We start from the raw sequence: 18,592 nt of genomic DNA, 5'->3' as shown, positions 1-18,592 counted from the left end.
GATGATCAATTGTCCTGTAGTCTCCAATAATCACTCCTGTCCATCAGTGACAGGAAGGCTCCTCCAGGCAAGGCACGAGGGTCAGTAGGGTTCATCTGGAGTCCTGATGATAGGCACAACAAGCTTATCATTTTACTGTGGTCCTGTGTGATCTCTGTGGCCCTTGGCATGTGAATTACACGTATACAGGGCTCGAAATTCATTTTTGGGAAGAGGTGCACTGGTGCACCAAAGCTAAAAAATTGGGTGCACAAAAACATTTTTGGGTGCACCATATAAGTAGAATGTCAGCAAAAGGTAATTATATTTCATTTCTAAATAAATGACTTTTTGTACTATAACAATGATTTTATTATTTTTGTTGACCCTTTGATATTAAGATATGCTGTATACTACTATACAATTAACATCTTTACATACGTAAACCTACGAAAATAGTTGGGTGCACTGGTACACCCACAGAAAAAAATTGGGTGCACAGCTCCAAATTGGGATGCACTAAGGTGCACATGCACCCAGTATTTCCAGCCCTGCCTATGCAAACCTGTACCAAGCACTTGGGGGTTGCACACATGGAGATAATTTGAAACTCTGTGACCTTCCTCAAGGCAAGTAGTTGACCTTGCCTTTCAGCAGTTGACTTTGTAACAGACAAGATCACACTCCGCCCACACTTCAATGTGTACAGCATGTGTGTAGCATTCCCTAAGTACATCTTCATGAGGAGCACATCAGCAGAATGTACTGCACCTGCGCGAAACCCTGATTTTTCACAGTTTTTGTTGGACATTTGGTCAATGTTGCATCAGAATTTTGCCTGTTGCAGACGATATCTTTTCCAACATAACATTGGAAACCACAGAAGGGATGTCTTTTTCAATTTTTAATGGTGTTAAATTAGAAAACAATGATGCTAGAAAGAAAATTAAAAATACTGTAGTACCTTTGATGTATATGTGTACATGTATTAATGATGCTACATTTATTATTGGGTCATTTGATAAAGAAAAAAAAGCTATCAGTGCTATTCCATTAATAGTTAACCATGCCCATCATGTGAGATCCTGTTGGTTGGCACAGTACAGGCTTGGTGCCTTGACTATGCTGAAGATGGTATCATTCAATAAAAGACTATCATGTGAGTTCCTGTTGGTTGACAAACCCGAGGCCCGGCGTAACTGGGTCCCTTTTGGCCTAATCGGTTGGTGCGCTGGTTGTGAGATGACACACCACGCGAGCAGCGCAGGTTCGATCCCGGGGAGCAAAGTCAACCTTCGAGTTACTCCTTTCTCATGGTATCCAGGTATCATTGCATCATTGTATATAAAGAAAAAAAAATATCAGTGCTGTTCCATTTAAAATTTAACCACGCCCATCATGTGAGTTCCTTAGCATGAAAGGTCATCGTGTTCAACTTAGTATACTTCACGTTTAGCCCTTTGCCATCATGTGGGCATAATGTACTGCACCTGCGCAAAACCCATAATGTATTGTGCAGGGAAGGTCACATGTAAGGTCTTTTTCGCACATGTAAGATTAACACTCCGTCTGTAGTTTCTAAATGTTATGTCGGAAAAAAATTGTCTGCAACAGGCGTCATTTTGATAGAACGTTTTGACCCAAAATCCAACAGAATCCTTGAAAAATCTGGGTTTTGTGCAGGCACAGTACGTTCTGCTGACGTACTGGTATGCAGGTATCGTTGGATCATTGTATAAAGACTATCATGTGAGTTCCTGCAGATTGGCACAGGCTTGGTGCCTTGACTGTATGCTGAAGATGGTATGCAGGTATCATTCATGGATCATTGTATAAAGACTATCATGTGAGTTCCTGTTGATTGGGACTGACAAACCCGAGGCCCGGTGTTCCCGCGGTCTGCCGACGCTCCCTCTGCAGGTTCTTCCTGATCCTGAGAGGCGTCGCGCCGAAGATGCCTCCATCTGGGGAGAACTCTGACGTCACGTACGGCACGGGGCCTTCTACGTTCTGTGGTGGAACAAAACAATAGGGGAATTATCATTTAGATGGCTTTAAACAATGTAAGATGTTCAAGGGTTAGGTGTAACAATTCGATCGGTGTAATGTAGCCAGCTGCCGCTGCACTGCGTGCCTGCAAAGCTGGTGTTACGCAGAAGGGCGGTCATACCAGCTATACAGATACAGAAGCTGGTGTGTTACGCTAAAGGGCGGTTATACCGGCTATACAGATACAGAAAACAAGATGGGACCAAGGAATCAGCCTTAACTTATGATATACACTGTAGTACATGTGTACAACAATGCTTTAACTCAACATTTACCTTTTTCTTTGAACTTTAGACCATTTTAAGTGGGTATGTTAGACAGTCATACCACGGCAAATTAACCTTCTCCCTGCAGCCTAACCCTATTAACCAATACAAATTCAGTGCCAAACGGCTACCTTAGCAGATAGAAGGTTAAAAGGACCCCTGACAAGTACATGCACATGTGTGTAAAGCACAAGTCTGGCTTCATTGGTCTCTATGCTACAGAAGGAATTTCTATAGGACCCCACCATTCAAGCCTTTAACTACTGTTACTGTAACAGTGGTACTTGTTAGTTCTCCTGATATTTAATTTAATGTATATTTGGCTGTTTCACTGCGTGTGGTAATTAAAAGATCATTTACAACAATGAAATTCTAATTTTGTCAGGGCTCTTTGCGGTACAATAAAGGTATCCCTATAAATAAACCTAAGAACAAAAGTCAAGTTTACATGTGCCTGAACACCAGACAATTCAGAACACCTGTGTTACATGTTCATACTTTGTACTCAGCACGAGAACCAGGAATGTTGGGTCCAAAACCCACTCGGATGAGTTAATACATCACTACAAGTGTCAACTCTTTTCAGCATTGTTGACATACCACTACACTGGTCTTACACATTCAATTAATGGCCTTGGATAAAGTAAACATTGCTATAGGTCATGTTATCCCCTTAACTGTGGGCAAACATTGACTTATGATAACTGGTAATTGATTCAAAGTGCACTACTGGTTAATTGCTTTACACAGGGACATACCAACTTTGTCAAGTATGTAGGGGGTGTTCTTTACATTACCTATCCCTCTTTTCTTTCCCTGTATCGTTCAACATGAAAAACTATCTTTTGGCAGAACATACAGCTTTTACCCAACGAAATTTCAGTACTAAGTGAGGTAAACTTGCTACCCGCCGTAGTTTTATCTGTAACGTTCCATGCGTTTGAAGTGCAAAGTCAAGGTCAAGTAGTCCCGGCCCCTACCCTAGCCATGGACTTGCCCATTCCTTTGATGTAGCCTGCCCCTACCTTGATCTAACGGCACTTTTGGAGTTCAAAGCAAAGATCATGGCTGAAGCAGTGAGGTCAAGACTATGCGGGAGAACCAAGGAGGAGCTTTCTTGTGCCATCTGTCTGGAGATGTTCTACATGCCAAAAGTGCTGCCTTGTAAACACACCTTCTGTCAGGACTGTCTACAGGACTGGGCTGGGGGCCAAAAAAGCTTCCAATGCCCTGTCTGCCATGCTTGGGCAGAGCCATCAGCTAAAGGGGCACCTGATTTACATGTACATGTACCTGACGGCCATCTTGTCAAAAACCTGTGCGACCAAATCCATAACCAGGCAACTGTTTCAGAAGAAACTGCTGCAGGGCAGGCACACTTTGCAAAGAGGTGTAGCCCCCGCCCAAAAGACCAGGCAATACCACCAACCAAAAGGGTACTACCTGATTTACATGTACACGTACCTGACGGCCATCTTGTCAAAAACTTGTGCGACCAAATCCACAACCAGGCAACTGTTTCAGAAGAAAGTGCTGCAGGGCAGCCACACTTTACAGCCACACGACGCCAAAAAGACCAGGCAAGACCACCAACCAAAAGGGTACTACCTGATTTACCTGACGTCCATCTTGTCAAAAACTTGTGCGACCAGATCCACAACCAGGCAACTGTTTCGGAAGAAACTGCTGCAGAGCAGCCACTCTTTACAAACAACTGTAGCCGCCACCCAAAAGAAGAACTGAACTTGCACTGTAATGACTGCAGTAAAGCCATATGTACAGAGTGTTTGCGAGAGGCCCATGCAGGCCACAGTGCTGTAAACTTGGAGAAAGCTCTGGAAGAAAGGATAACCGAAGATCAAGCGTTGATTGTTGAAGGCAGGGGAATACTAGAGACCTACTGCGACTTCATCATCAGTCTTAGAGGCACGGAGAAGCAGTTAGAGAAGCAGAAACAACAGACAGAGAGCAGCATCACCCAGGCGTACAGTCAGGTCATACAGAAACTTCAAGAAGTGAAAGACGACATGATCGGTAAAGTGGAGCAAAAACACCACCAGAACCTGGCCGGGATACAGAGTCAGCGGGAGGGCGTTTTGGCGGACTTGTCCGAACTGTCCGCTGCCTGTGACAGTGCAGAGCACAACATACAGCAGCGAGGGATGGGGGTTCTCGAACAGGACACCAGTCTGATACAGGTTTGTTTATTTGTTTATTTGAATGATCTCCATTAGTGAGTATACGCTTATACCCACTTTTCTTCTTGGAGTCTTAAAACACATTACAGACTTAAAACACAGACGTACACTTGCTTATTGCTACACATAAAATACAACAACCTGTAACTGATTACTAACTTAACCTATCCTATTCTATATAGGTTAGTGGTAGAAACACTTTTTTTCAGTGTTCTGCAATACTGTTACGTTCACTGTAGCAAAAGTAATGGTCTGAGAAAAATGGACATGTTCATGAAATTATACATTTTGTATATTCACAGTGGCGACAGGTACAGAAAAAAGAAAGTCCAGGAATTATTTGTTAACTGTAATGATAAGTTCACAGTACAGAAGTGACAGTGAAAACAGTGAACATACATGTAACAGTACCGTTAAAAAATGAGTAATTACAGTATTGCAAAAAGTTAACATTTTGTTCTGCAATTCAGAAATACTTTCTGCAAATACACATTTAAAAGTCTGGATCTAAACCCATGGCATACTTAGTATACAATCAAAATTGCATGTTGGCAAATATTTTATATGCAATTTGTAAAGTACATGCAAAATTACTTGACACAACAGCTTTTACATGCCATTGAACCCCTAGCCTGATTTATTTCAGTCTTCAAAATTGCAGGTTGCTTAATTTTTCTTCTGCAATATTGAAAATGTCTCTGCAAAATGCAGACTACAGATGGGTATTTTGAACACTGCAGGTGGTGGGAAAGTACAGAGACAGAGCAGCACCTTCTCCCATACCAACACACGTGGCTGTCTTCCAACCTACAGACTCAAACGGTGTTGCCCAAATCTTAGGACAGGTCACTATTCAGCCTCTGAAGTCTGCAATGCTTAATGCAGAACCAACAGGTAATCATCATGGTGAAAGCCAGCATCAAAATCTGCCAAAGAGACGAACGTTTGGTGGGAAAGGTGTGAAGAAAGGCAAGTTTACGCGACCTCTTGGTGTGACTGTGTCAGAGGATGGGCGCATCTTTGTAGCAGACTGTGGTAACAACAGAATACAAGTCTTCAACTTAGAGGGAGCGTTCGTGAACAGCCTGGTCACAACCCTGTCAGGCCATAGCAGGAAAACTAAGGGCTTCCTTCTCCAAAGAATCAGACATAGATATGACGAGGTGATGTCCCCACATGACGTGGCTGTAGATGGAGATGGGAACCTGTGGGTGGTGGGAGATACGGACATTTCTGACTTCGCGGTTAAATACACACCACGAGGCAGTATGCTGACCAAGATAGAGCTACAGAAGACAAGAGCTCGTAGGGGAATAGCTGTAGACACAAGAAGAGGGCGTATTCTTGTGACACAAACAGTTGGAACGTATCTACAACAAGGTGTGGTGCATGAGTTCATGCCGGATGGAACACTGGTTAAAACAGTGGGTAAGCGACAAGGCATGAACCACCCACAGTACATCACTGTGGACGGGGAGGGGAACATTCTTGTGTCGGATTACTTCTGTGACTGTGTCTACGTGTACAGCGACAATGGAGACTTCAGGTTCAAGTTTGGAGACAGGACGAGCGGTGGACGTCGCCTGAAGTACCCCCGTGGCATCTGTACAGACGGCTCGGGTAACATCATCGTTGCCGACAGTAAGAACGGGTGTTTAGAAGTGTTTGACGAAACAGGCAGGTTCATCAGATCCATAACTACGGACGGCAGCAGCCCTTGTGCTGTTGCCATGGCAACACAGGGTCACCTAGTGGTGACTGACGAACGGGAAGATACAGTCACCATTTTAGAACAATTCTGATTCTGAAATGTTGGACTTTGTTATACAGATAAAATCTGATGCAATAGTGCGAGTAAGAAAATAAACTCTAGCACATTTTCAATTGGATGTTTTGCTAGGTTTTTTTTTGCTTTCAGATGATCTAGACAGGTCTATCTGTTTGTTGTAGCCTTAGAAAGGAGGTACATTAGATGTTATATGTATACTATAGAGTGACTAGCACCAAGTTTTTGTACTTTTAATCTTACACGTCTTCCTTTTTTGCTTCTCCTGTATAATGTTGGATAATTTTGACACTTCAAGGTCATTTAGTAAAGAGACTCTTTTTACACAAGCAAGTCTTTTATTAACCAGTCAGAATTGCCCAGAGGAAGGTGACAGACGGTCACCGAAACGTCGGCTGAATAAAAGACTTGGTTGTGTGAAAAGAGTCTCTTTCCTCAATGACTTACCACCATGATGAAACTATTATTAATGTACAAATTTATCAAAACATATTTGCACAATGTGGTTCTTACATGAATAATTGTATAGAATTTTTGAAAGACTCCTGTACCCTGTATGAGTCATGTTCTGCAGAGTCGTGACTGTGCTTTTAATTGATTGGATCACCTAAGGCCTGGGGAAAAAATGTTGTGTTTCCTGTTTTAGGGTCGGTAAAATTAGGGTCGGTAGGGATTATCTTTTTTTTTAAACTTCAGTGATATCTATATAGGAGTCCAACTGATATAATACAATAATTTCACAAAGTAAAACTTGCATAAGGTCACTTCATGCAAGTTTTAGGGTCTAAGGTCGGCAGGTTTTTCTAGGGTTGGTCTGGAAACAGGAAACACGATGTTTTTCTCCCTAGGCCTTAATTGATTGGATGGCCTCAGTGGTCCAGACAGCTGTAAACAGACTGAATGATTGACATGTCTCGCCTGTGTGCTTCACGGGGCCAACGACTCCTCCAACAGTCAGTATCACATGCCTCAAACTCCAATACAAATGCACTTAAATGCCAGGTAAACTCACAACTTAGCCATTTTAAATGCAATACAATGTAGTTTTTTTTAGTACTATCAAACCCTTCAGACATAGTTTTAGACACAGCCATAGTTTTGACAATTACCTTTCATTATGTAGATTTTGAAGTTATTTTACACTCTGTTTCAATGTTCTTTTATGTTTGTAACTTGTGCAAACTGCAAATAGCCTTCGGGCATGGATTTGCAATAAACTTCTTATTATCAACTATTGGTGGGCTGCTCAACTGAGTAACTTAGTATAGGAACCAGAAATGGTAAAATGCAAAAAGAAAATCATTACATTTTTTTATTCCATACATGTTTGTGACTTATATGTTCTTGATAAGAAGTTTTAAAATTTTTTTAAATTTTTTCAAGCATTTTTAGTCATTTCTGCTGAATCATTCCACGTAGTATGCCTATTGCTACCTGCCTATGTAACAGACCTTGTATTGTTATCTGAGATAAAATATTTGATAGCTGGAGTCAAGGTTTACCTTTAGCCAAGCAACAGTGCCAAATTGGCTGATGGCCACACAAGTATAGACAATAGCCCAAGTTGGCAGTCTACAACATACACAGGGCTGGAAATACTGGGTACATGTGCACCTTAGTGCACCCAAATTTGGAGCTGTGCACTCAATTTGTTTCTGTGGGTGCACCAGTGCACTCAAATATTTTTGTAGGTTTGTGTGTGTAAAGATATTGAATGTAAAGTAGTATACAGCATATTTTTAACATAAGTGTCAGAAAAATAATATGTTTTACTACTTTTCTTTAGAAATGAAACATTATCAGTTTTTGCTTTACATTCTACTTATTTTATCATTTTTTTGTGCACAGAATTTTTCATGTTGGGTACACCAGTGCACCTATTCCCAAAATTGAATTTCGAGCCCTGACATACAGCTTAAACATATCAATGACTCTGTTCTGTCCAAAGTACAAAATCTCCCATAATTCTCTACTCAGGAATGTTAACACCCTTCACCTTGGCCGTCTGTGATTGGTCAGTTCTGTAACATGATACGGCAGGGTTTAACCACTTGCCGGGTTCTAATTGGTCTTTTTTTCTTTCCATTAAACCCAACTAAATATACAGCTTGAATGTTAACCATCCAAGACAATCTACATTAAGCTCCTCTGATGGCCAAGAGACAAATTAAGTGGAGCAGAAGCTTAGATCAAGGTCAAGTTGACAAGATTTGTTGTCCGTGAATAGTTTCATCAGGTTGGTAAGTCACTGAGTAAAGAGACTCTTTTTACACAACCAAGTCTGTTATTTTACGTTTCGGCAATTACTACTTTTGTTTAATAACTGACCACAATTATGTATATATCCAACTCCTGTACATTTGGGACCGCATTGTAGATACAGTTCCCTGTATATGTATAGATGTGTAAATATTGTACGTTTGGGAATGCATCTATAGCAGCGACACCTGTGCTGCAGTGCAATGTGAACCAGTCAGAATTGCCCTGAGGAAGGTGACAGACGGTCATCGAAATGTCGGCTGAATAAAAGACTTGGTTGTGTAAAAAGAGTCTCTTTACTCACAGGTACATGTAGACTGGACTAATCTTTCATTACCTGTTGTAACATGAGAGGTGCAGGGATGGACAGGGCTCCACACATCAGCATGTTAACCCTTGTCAGCCTGTGCTCCTCCACAGATGTCAGGACATAGAACACTCTCCTCTCCATGTCTATGCCTCGGATTATACCTGATGCACAGCAAAAGGAATCAAAATACAATGTATAGTAACTTATGGTGGTGAAGGATACAACTTTTAACACAAAGAGACTAGAAAGGTAACATTTGTAAAGCAAATACATAGTTACCTTCACATATGGTCTGCTCTGTTAATCCTTACTCCAACACATTCATATACATGGTGACAGGAGTCTAAATCCCTCCTACTATAAAACTGCAACATGATGTAACCCAACACCAGTTACCATGGTAACAGACAGTCTTGTTCAGGTCATTGACCTTCTGTGTTTGGAGAAGAGGAAACTGAGCAAAAACAATGTTTTCCTTCGGTAGACATAATGATTTACTTTCTATGTGAAAGCCAAAAGGGTTTGTAAGAGGCCAGTAAAGGATTTCTGAAGTTCTGGATCAGTCCTCACCTATGCCAACAGCCTGGCAGATGGGCGTGTCCTGTAAAACAACTGGACCATCTGGCAGCGCCCCCTGTCTCAGCCTGGAGAACTGCAGCATGGAAGGGTGAGAAAATGTACAATGTACATCACAGTACTCTCTTGATTTTCAAAACTCAAAGAGTAGCTACTTTTACGACAAGCCAGCACATGCTGGCCTTTTGCAGAATTTATGAATCAGCACTGTACGTATGTGCTGAGTTCTTGAGTTGTGGACTGTCGCAGCCTGGGTGCCGTGCTCCATAGTAGCTGCTGGCTCCCTATTGTCGCAAGCTACCATGGACTATGGAGGGTGGCACCCAGTATGTGATCTTTAGTCTTCTTTGAGAAAAGGCAAAACTCAATGTGCACACATAAAATTCAATCAGTTTGGCCTTAGGAAGAGCGAAATGAGTGGCACGTACCTCACTGTCCCCAGCCTGGCACAAAGCGACCACGCTGGCGTTCAGCACGTACATGACCTGTGAGGGGGGGACGTCGGCGTTGCAGACATGCACGGCCACTGAGCTCCACGGCACTACCCTGGGGGTCAGGGCATTCAGCGGGAGCACCCCAGAGGTGTTCAGGGGATGAACTGGGCAGTCAGGCTGGAGGGCACTGAGGGCCGCCATTAGAGCCATGGACCGGAACTCTGATGCCGTGAACCATGTACTGAAAAAGGACAGACTCAAGTATATATACATGACTGTTTATTACAGGTACAATAGTGATAGTTTTCCACTTATAACATAATTGTACCAGCTATATGTTGTGGTAACACACAATGCATTATGTACATCCTGAAATTGGAATTGAGACAGAAAATACCATCATCATGATAGTGGAAGTCAGAAGCTACTGAAAAAAGGACAGAGGTGACCTACTGTCGAGGCATGTCATTCCCAACTTGTAGGTACACCAGCTCTGGGTTGACAGGCACAGCGTCATCATCATCAGCATCATCCTCTTTGTCTGTCTCTACCTGTTAAAAATCCAGAAGAAGAAGAATAAGATGACATGAAGAAATTTTAAAATATTTCCACAAAGTTCTGTACAGAAATTAAAGACAAGTTGTACATTAAGACAATTTCAGACTGGATTGGCAGTTATCTAGGTTTGAAGAGTAACTAAGATCTAACTAGTACTATCATCAAATGTTACAGCATATTTTGTTTCATGTTATATTGCATAGTAATGTATTGTAGTGTTTTTTCCTGACAGCTTGAAGAACTAGCCCAATTTTGACTCTGCAACGCTCGAAAAAATCTATTTTCTTAGTGTTGCAGAGCCAAAATCAGGATGGTACGTACCCAGGCTATTGAAGAATAACATGCAAAAGGAAAGCTAAAGGAAAGCTAAAAGTGGTTAAAAATAAACTCAATCCCCAAAGTAACACACAGTCTTTCTCTCACCTGTATGTTTGCATACGCCCAGCCAGGCTGTGTGTGCAGGAACTGGTGAGACAGCTGAGGCAGGTCCTGTGCAGACTTCCTGCCTTTCAGCTGCAGGATGTGGGAGGGTCGCACCAGGTGGAGGGTGTCCATAAGCAGGTGTAAACCCAGACCTACATTTTGTACATGTACAGGGGAGACATTGTAGATACGTGTATCACTACATACAGTACACTGTACAGTATATTGGTTGATTGATGTACAGATTTCTAAAGCCCCTGACACAAATGAATTCAATTCTTTGATTGTTATCAAATTGACTGAAGCACCAGAGGAACAATGTGTTTACGCCAAAAAGCAGTTACTCAAGCAACTGGATATGATTTTGGAAACGGTCAGACGTTTCAGCTAGTATCCACTAGCTTTTGTCAGTGACTGAGAGACCAGATGAGAAATGCAGGTTTATAAGCATAAACTATTGAACAATGTGTTTATACATTGATTCCTGTTCAGTGTCAAAAATCGCTGTACAATGTCCCTTACCTGGAGTAAAGAGACTTTTTTACACAACCAAGTCTTTAATAAAAGATTTATTCAGCCGACATTTTCATGACAGTCTGTCACCTTCCTCAGGGCATTTCTGACTGAATAAAAGACTAGGATGTGTAAAAAGAGTCTCTTTACTCAGTGTATTACCAATCTGATGAAACTATTCACGGATGTGACCCTTACCTTGTGTCCACCCCATGGTGTTGACAATGAGTGGTGCATCACCCCGGTAACCTTGGTGCACATACTTCACTGTCCTGATGTACCTGTCAGGGTCATCATTTGGACTCAGGTGCCCGTAGTAACAACACCTGGGGAAGATAGTCAAGTCAAGTCAAGTTTATTGTGCAACAGTTGCATTGGATACAATGTATGGCAAATAACACTTTTTTTGTCTACCAGAGTACTTATCCCCCTTCAATACATGTACATGATGTTAATATGATGGAAAATTACTCTTCACATTGCTGTGACACAATTTCTCTTTTGTATAGCATTATGTACATATTGACCCAGATAAACAGATACAGAGTCGGGGCATGATAACAGCATGTTGAAAATTTCTCTACTTGTCTCAGGTAGCGTTATTTTGCTCTTACATGAAAATTATCATTAGTTTTTTTCTTTGTTTGTTATAGCAAGGACATATCATTACAAAATGGTATTCATCTTCAACTTTGTCTTTGCAGGCAGGACACATTCTTTTCTCGGCTGGTATGTTTTTGTGACAAGATACCACTTTGGTAGAAAGCCTGGGTGGCAAATGGATACAGTGTGGCTAATATGATACAGTAACTGTCTTTTGCAGCCACTGAAACATGCTTGGAGATTAAAATCTATCATTTCAAAATTACCCCAATATCAGATATGGACTAGTCTATCTCACCTGTCAGGTGTTTTCTGGTGGGTGAAGGGAGGGCCGAGCGTGTTGCAAGCAAATGCAGCATATTTCACTGCCCCATCCCTCCCAATGCAAAAATGTCTACCATTCCAACAGTATCACCAAGCAAAAGATAGATAGATAGATATATCTCACCTATCAGGTGTTTTCTGGTGGGTGAAGGGAGGGCCGAGCGTGGGTGTGGTCACATGGGTCAGGGACACAAACCCTGATGGGGTGAACTCTGTCTGCCCAATGTCACACTCTAGATGGTACACCTCTCCACAACTTCACATGGATAACAAGGAAGGAAAGATAGAGAGTATATGTACAATGTACAAAGTCAATACAGTACTCACTCTAGATGGTTCACCTCTCCACAACTTAACATGGAACATGGATAGACAGAAAGTACATGTACAAAGTCAATACAGTACTCACTCTAATCTTGAAAGTTCATCTGTGTTGGTAGAAATCATTATGAGGCAAATTTAAACTGTAATTGCCAACACAACAAATTAGACTCAGTCTTTGTCAAGGAATGACAAAGACTGGAGTTGTACAGTCAAAAATTTGGGTGAGTCCAATTTGTTGTGTTGGCAATTACAGTTTAAACTTGCTTCATAGTACTCACTCTAGATGGTACACCTCTCCACAACTTAACATGGAACATGGAAAATGTCAATACAGTACTTCGTCAGTGAAGGTTAGACATCCAGGTAATAACATACACCAAAAAACAGTTACTCAAGCAACTGGATCTGATTTTGGAAACAGCCAGACGTTTCAGGTACATGTAGCATCACTACCTTTTGTCAGTGACACTCTTACCTGTGACAAAAGGTAGTCAGGATACTACCTGAAACGTCTGACTGTTTCCAAATTCATATCCAGTTGCTTGAGTAACTGTTGCTTGAGTAACTGTACTCCTTACTAAGGCCACATCAACTCTTGGATAGTCAAAGACTTAGTAGAATTTACTAAGAGAATTCACAAGATGAAAACGTATTTTTCAGCAGCAAAGACTTCAAAATTCAGTAAATATCTAGTGCATAATATAATCCACTTTGCTTCCTACCTGGAGAGTATCAGGTTGATGAGAAACCTGGCCAGAGTAGATTTTCCTGAATTCTTGCCTCCACATAACAGGATGACAGGTGCTGTGGTACCTTTGGTAACTAGTCCATGTAAGAACACAAACACAAACAACACATGAGGCTAATTTTCTTACACATTCAATCAAATCAATTATATCACTTGACTTATATTATATCACAGGAACAGCTAATGCGTTCCTAATCCTATATAATATACCGCAAGAAATCTGAGTTAGAAACACCTGTAGCTACTGTTTACTCTGTCTGAATCTTATGATAAAATGAGTACGATAATTCTAGTTCTGCTATTATCAAAGTACTGCTATCTGTACTGCTATTATCAAAGGACTGGCTACATTGTACTTTGAAGGAACAAAGGAAACCCACACACCTGCCTGTTCCACCTGCTCCAGTACATCTGCCAGCGCCGCCCTGACAGGTTCAGGTGTGAACAGCCTCGGTGTGGCCGGGTCGTCCACTACATGGACACCTACTGACTCCAGGAGCTTACTGTGGTCTGGTGTCATCACTCTGTCTATAACACTGTCTTTACTCTTGTTTTCCTGCAAATAGAAAAGTACAGAAGTGAGAACTAAGTCTTCATGTTACTTGTGTCATTTAGGCTCTGTACACTTGAAGAAGCCACACAGGCGAAACCGGTCGTGTGACAGGCTTAATAAAAGTTCTAAACGGGAACTATGTGGCTCCAGATGTCTTACTGAGGGACAATTGCGGTTTGTGAGCATTTCGTCAGCATGCAAAAAACTTAAAGGCACTCTATGTAGTTTTTTGCACAAAAATTTGGAATATTCTAATTATACTAAATTTCAGTGTTATTAACAGTTACTATCACTTTTCAACACATTTGTGTCATTATTTCACATTTCTTACGTATATTTTGTCCGTTCAAACAGTCCTTCTTGGGTACCCGGTGCCACCGGTTTGCTCAGAACAACAACAACAAGAGTTCCGAGATCTCATACCTCCATGAAATATGGGCTTGATATGTAAATGTAAATTTCTTCTTTAATTATGCAAATGACCTCTGCATTAACATGATATATGCATCGTGATGTTAACTTTTGATTAACTTAAAGATGTCCCAAGTAAGACATTCCCATCATTCACCATTGAGAAATCATATATTTTTTGCATTAATTATGCAAATTAGGTCATCATTTGCATAATTAGTATCTGTTGATGTTCCATCTGCCATAGGTTACATACATTAAATGTATGAAAGTTCTATAATGTAAAACATTGTAATTATAGAATTTCCTCATTAATTATGCAAATAAAGTCCTCATTTGCATAATTTGCAGTTAATTGTGTACATCTCTCTGTCAGATACCTACACACCAAAAATGATGAAAATACGCTGTTCCTATCTGGACTTATTGGCTTTCAAAGATTTCGCCCGAAAGTCCCCTGCAGTTCCTGAACAAGCTGCTAGGGGGACCAAACCCACACCACTTATTCCTAACAGGAAAAGCTATCTGTCACCAAAAATTGAAGACCATAGCATGTTCAGGACAAAAGATACAAAAACCGGAAGTTCTGCTGCAGTACCAAGGTCATCCACCAGGAGGCCCATATTTGACCTTGACCTTTGTCTTCCTAAGACTTATCAGCATACCAAATATCATCACAATCCATAAAGGCGTTATGAAGTTATGCTGACTACAAAGTTGCGGAAACACACACAGACACACAGACACACACACACACAGACACACAGACAGACGCCGCCAAAAACAATACCTCCATTTTTCATGGAGGTAACAACATACAGGGGTTGCCCCCTAGGGTGGCTAATTGACCCGGCTTGCCAGGCTTGATTGACAGGGGCACATGTGACAAGATATAGCCTCCTTAGAAAAACACTCATATCTTTCACATGAGGTCTGGTGGAATATAATTATCAACTTGGAGTATTTTGTTGGGCATGAATAAACTGTGGTCATTATCCCTTCAAAAGAGATAAAAATCTAGTAAACGGTTAGGTATTTCAGAAACTGGTAAGCTATCAACTGACACCCCACTGGGATGTAGGTCAAACCACTAGCAGTGGACAATGTACCATATGTGCGGTTTGGCCAGAGGTTGTATAGAAGATCATTCACAGTTTTCTAAGCTTCTAAGGAGCAAGGATGTTGTATTTTTTGTTGAGGAGTATGATTTTGGAATACTAAAGGGTTAAGTCAATGTACTATGTAAAGAAAAGAATGAAAAATATACTTTTTGTATTGTCAAAAAACTACAAACGTATGCACAATCAGACCAGAATCAAAATACTTTTGTACTATAATCAGTATATTAAACTTTTTCAGATATATTGTTTTATCTATCCTTGTAACCTAAGCTTTTTGAGCCAGTATATAGTAGAGGGGATTCATTCCTCAAGCTACCGACATCTTGCACACGCAGTCGTCCCTCAGTAAGACATCTGGAGCCGCATAGTTCCCGTTTAGAACTAAGCCCTCACTATGTACATCACAACTGAACACTTACCCAGTAGAAGACATTAGCATACTCCTTCACACTTGTCACATAATCCACCATTGGGCACTTCAGCTTCTGAACCAGCACAACAACAGTGTCTTCCTTCACGTCCTCCCCTAAAAGTTGTTTCACGTGCTCTGACACTACTACTCGCCCCTGGTGTGGTAGAGGGGTGATGTACAGAGCTGAGTGCGTCCTCGGTGCGTACACGGGTAAGGGTTCCTGTCCCTGGTGCAGGGTGCAGCCGTAGATGAACACAGAACCATGGAGACAGCTGACCAGAGCCTTTCCGTGGAAACAAACTTCCTATAGTATAAGATAACAGGAAGAACTTTATTGCACCGTCACTGCACATGGTAGAATATACATGTATGGCAAAACAAATTAACAAAGTACAAAAAAGTATAGAATAAGACCTAATAAATCCTTATAACTCAAACAACAAGGGATAGCACAAGTCTGTCTTTGATATAGTGTTACAATTGAGTGGGCTAATCTCATGTTTTTTTTCACATATTTTTTCTAATAACAAAGCAGTCTTTAATTAATTTAAGATATCAGATTCTGCTTGAAGCATACATGTATGTCTTCACTATCTAGAGAAAATGGTTGAATTAACATTTTTTGTGTAAATAAACCAATACAAGATCTTTACTGACCTGGCAATGTTCTATCACTAAGACATACTCTTCTCCCTGTTTCTGCTCAATTACCCTAGAAAAGCAATAACAACATTTAGCAAAACAGCACATAGTAACATGTACTAATAATAATAGTAATAAACTAATATACAATATAAAGAAATCCCTTTGAGGGAAAATTATGTATTCCTTCACTGTGTTAAGATTACATTTTCAAAAACTATAGGTGTAAAAAACAGTACACATGAAATCATTGGAGACTAGGTGATAACTTTAGAGCATCATTTCCATTTACCACATTACAATACTATCATTCATACTACAGAACCTGTATTTTCTTGCATGCCAAAACACTAGTTGAAAGAGCACCCCCAATAAATTATGAGCAACAATCAAGTCTCATAATGTACTTACCTACAAGTAGGAGGAACAGAGATTGATGACACTGTTGACAATGAATCAGGATCAGACAAAGTAGAACTATTAGTGGTAACGGTTTCTCCATGTTGTCCACTCTGACTGCTAGGTGCCACCAAATGACTCCATGGTGCCACAGTCTTAGCCTTTGCCTTTCGTAGTTTCATTTCTTTTAACCTCTCGCGTTTCTTTTCCAGTCTTGTCTTGACATTTTTCACCAGGTTCTGGTTTGGTACGAGGTCGGTGGCGGCTGCCACGGCTGTACGTGACACAGTCGTCTGGCCGTTGGAACCTTTGGAATCTGATATTGACCTGTTGATATTGACATATGGAGAAAGAGTTAAGCAAATTATTACATTACAAGCTGCCGCGTGTGTTACTTCGAACGACTATACCTGAACATCCATTCATTCTTACGTATAATGAGTGAATTTCATAATTTCTTACTACAGCTACAGTACTGTATTAGTGTATAACGTTATGAATGATGAAAAATTATTCGAAGTTCGGAACACACATAAGCTTGTCACTTTTGTAAGGTGGCAGCCTCAGCTACAAACGAAAGATATTATATAGCACAGTCCAGAGACCTAAAGTTATTAAATCACTCCGTTTAGACCTACATCTTGTTTTAAAGATTTATAAATTCTTAAACCCCCTCCCCCCATGTGCACAGTCGATGAAATGAAAACGTCTTTATAATACCGCAAAGCCTTCGCGCGTTCTTCTGCTTTAGATTTCCTCGGCCCTCTTTTCCTTTTCCTCCTCATCGCGGAATCCATGTTCCTTATCCTCTGGAAGTACCACCGATATCCCCAATATTGCTGGGAGCTCAACACAACGTGAAACTTTCACATGGGCGCCGCCATGACAGTGGACTAGTCCAATATTGAATAGGGGCGTAAGAAATGAATGTGTACGGCAAAATATAGAAATTTGAATAAAATATAGAAAACCCTGAAATTTATAATAAATAGACTAATTACAGGTTTGCGATAGCAAAACCTGTTCTATTTTACCTGGATTTTATGGGCGCCGCCATTTTGTTTCCCGTCATGCAATGGGGCAGGTCAAAGTTGAGTGAGGTGCATTGTGGGACCTGTCACAGGCCTACAGTGTAAGGACGACACCTAGCGGTATGTTTGGAAAGAGCAGTAATTGAAAGCCTACCTGGTTGTGTGTTCATTTTGGCAGAAGTGTATAGAGGCGATGGCTTTGACGTGATAAAGGCGAGTCTGATTGTGTTTAGCACTTGACGTAATTTTCTTAGCATGACGGGAAGGAAACTTGGCGGACCTAATGCGGCGGAACTTTAACGTTGTTTTTTTTATGATGAGATGGTGAGGCTTTGGTATTAGTAGGGTGGTCTTGAGGATCTTGTCGAGGCCGAGCCTAGGGACGACAGATTGTCCTCAAGTACAGGGGTTAGTAGGTGGGATAAGTGGCATGAAGTTTTGGTATGAGTACACTTCCTGATTTCAAGTTCATTATGGAAATTGTAAGTTTTTTTCAAGCTTACCAGTCCATTATACAGTGACTGTATAGGCGTTTGTAAACGTTTTTACGACCTGCCTTTCAGGCTGCTTGAACTTAACAATGCCGTCGCTTGCGACTCTCCATCTGTCTGAAATCCCCTGTCCTCCACCCAACCAAGGAACATAATTGAAGTATCTGATCAAAACGTTAATT

The 18,592-nt window shown here is 41.0% G+C and overlaps 1 protein-coding gene across 1 annotated transcript; it reads right to left on the bottom strand.

The window, feature by feature from the left end:
- Window positions 1–1,714: 1,714 nt before the first annotated feature.
- LOC109487708 (polynucleotide 5'-hydroxyl-kinase NOL9-like) lies at window positions 1,715–17,960 on the bottom strand. The gene is made up of 15 exons (XM_019791762.1): window positions 17,923–17,960; window positions 17,609–17,727; window positions 16,901–17,215; window positions 16,505–16,559; window positions 15,855–16,151; window positions 13,735–13,906; window positions 13,325–13,424; window positions 12,403–12,534; window positions 11,550–11,677; window positions 10,839–10,990; window positions 10,311–10,408; window positions 9,852–10,098; window positions 9,418–9,499; window positions 8,875–9,008; window positions 1,715–1,989 (listed from the first exon to the last, which is right to left on the bottom strand). Exons 2-15 carry the CDS (start codon window positions 17,683–17,685, stop codon window positions 1,822–1,824), a joined length of 2,157 nt encoding a protein of 718 aa, XP_019647321.1. The 5' UTR covers window positions 17,686–17,727; window positions 17,923–17,960; the 3' UTR covers window positions 1,715–1,821.
- Between the last annotated feature and the right edge of the window lie 632 nt (window positions 17,961–18,592).

This window comes from Branchiostoma belcheri, unplaced genomic scaffold (genome assembly GCF_001625305.1).
Source record: "Branchiostoma belcheri isolate BF01 breed outbred unplaced genomic scaffold, Haploidv18h27 scaffold111, whole genome shotgun sequence".
In the NCBI taxonomy this organism is placed as follows: domain Eukaryota; kingdom Metazoa; phylum Chordata; class Leptocardii; order Amphioxiformes; family Branchiostomatidae; genus Branchiostoma; species Branchiostoma belcheri.
This window is presented reverse-complemented; position numbering and strand designations above follow the sequence as displayed.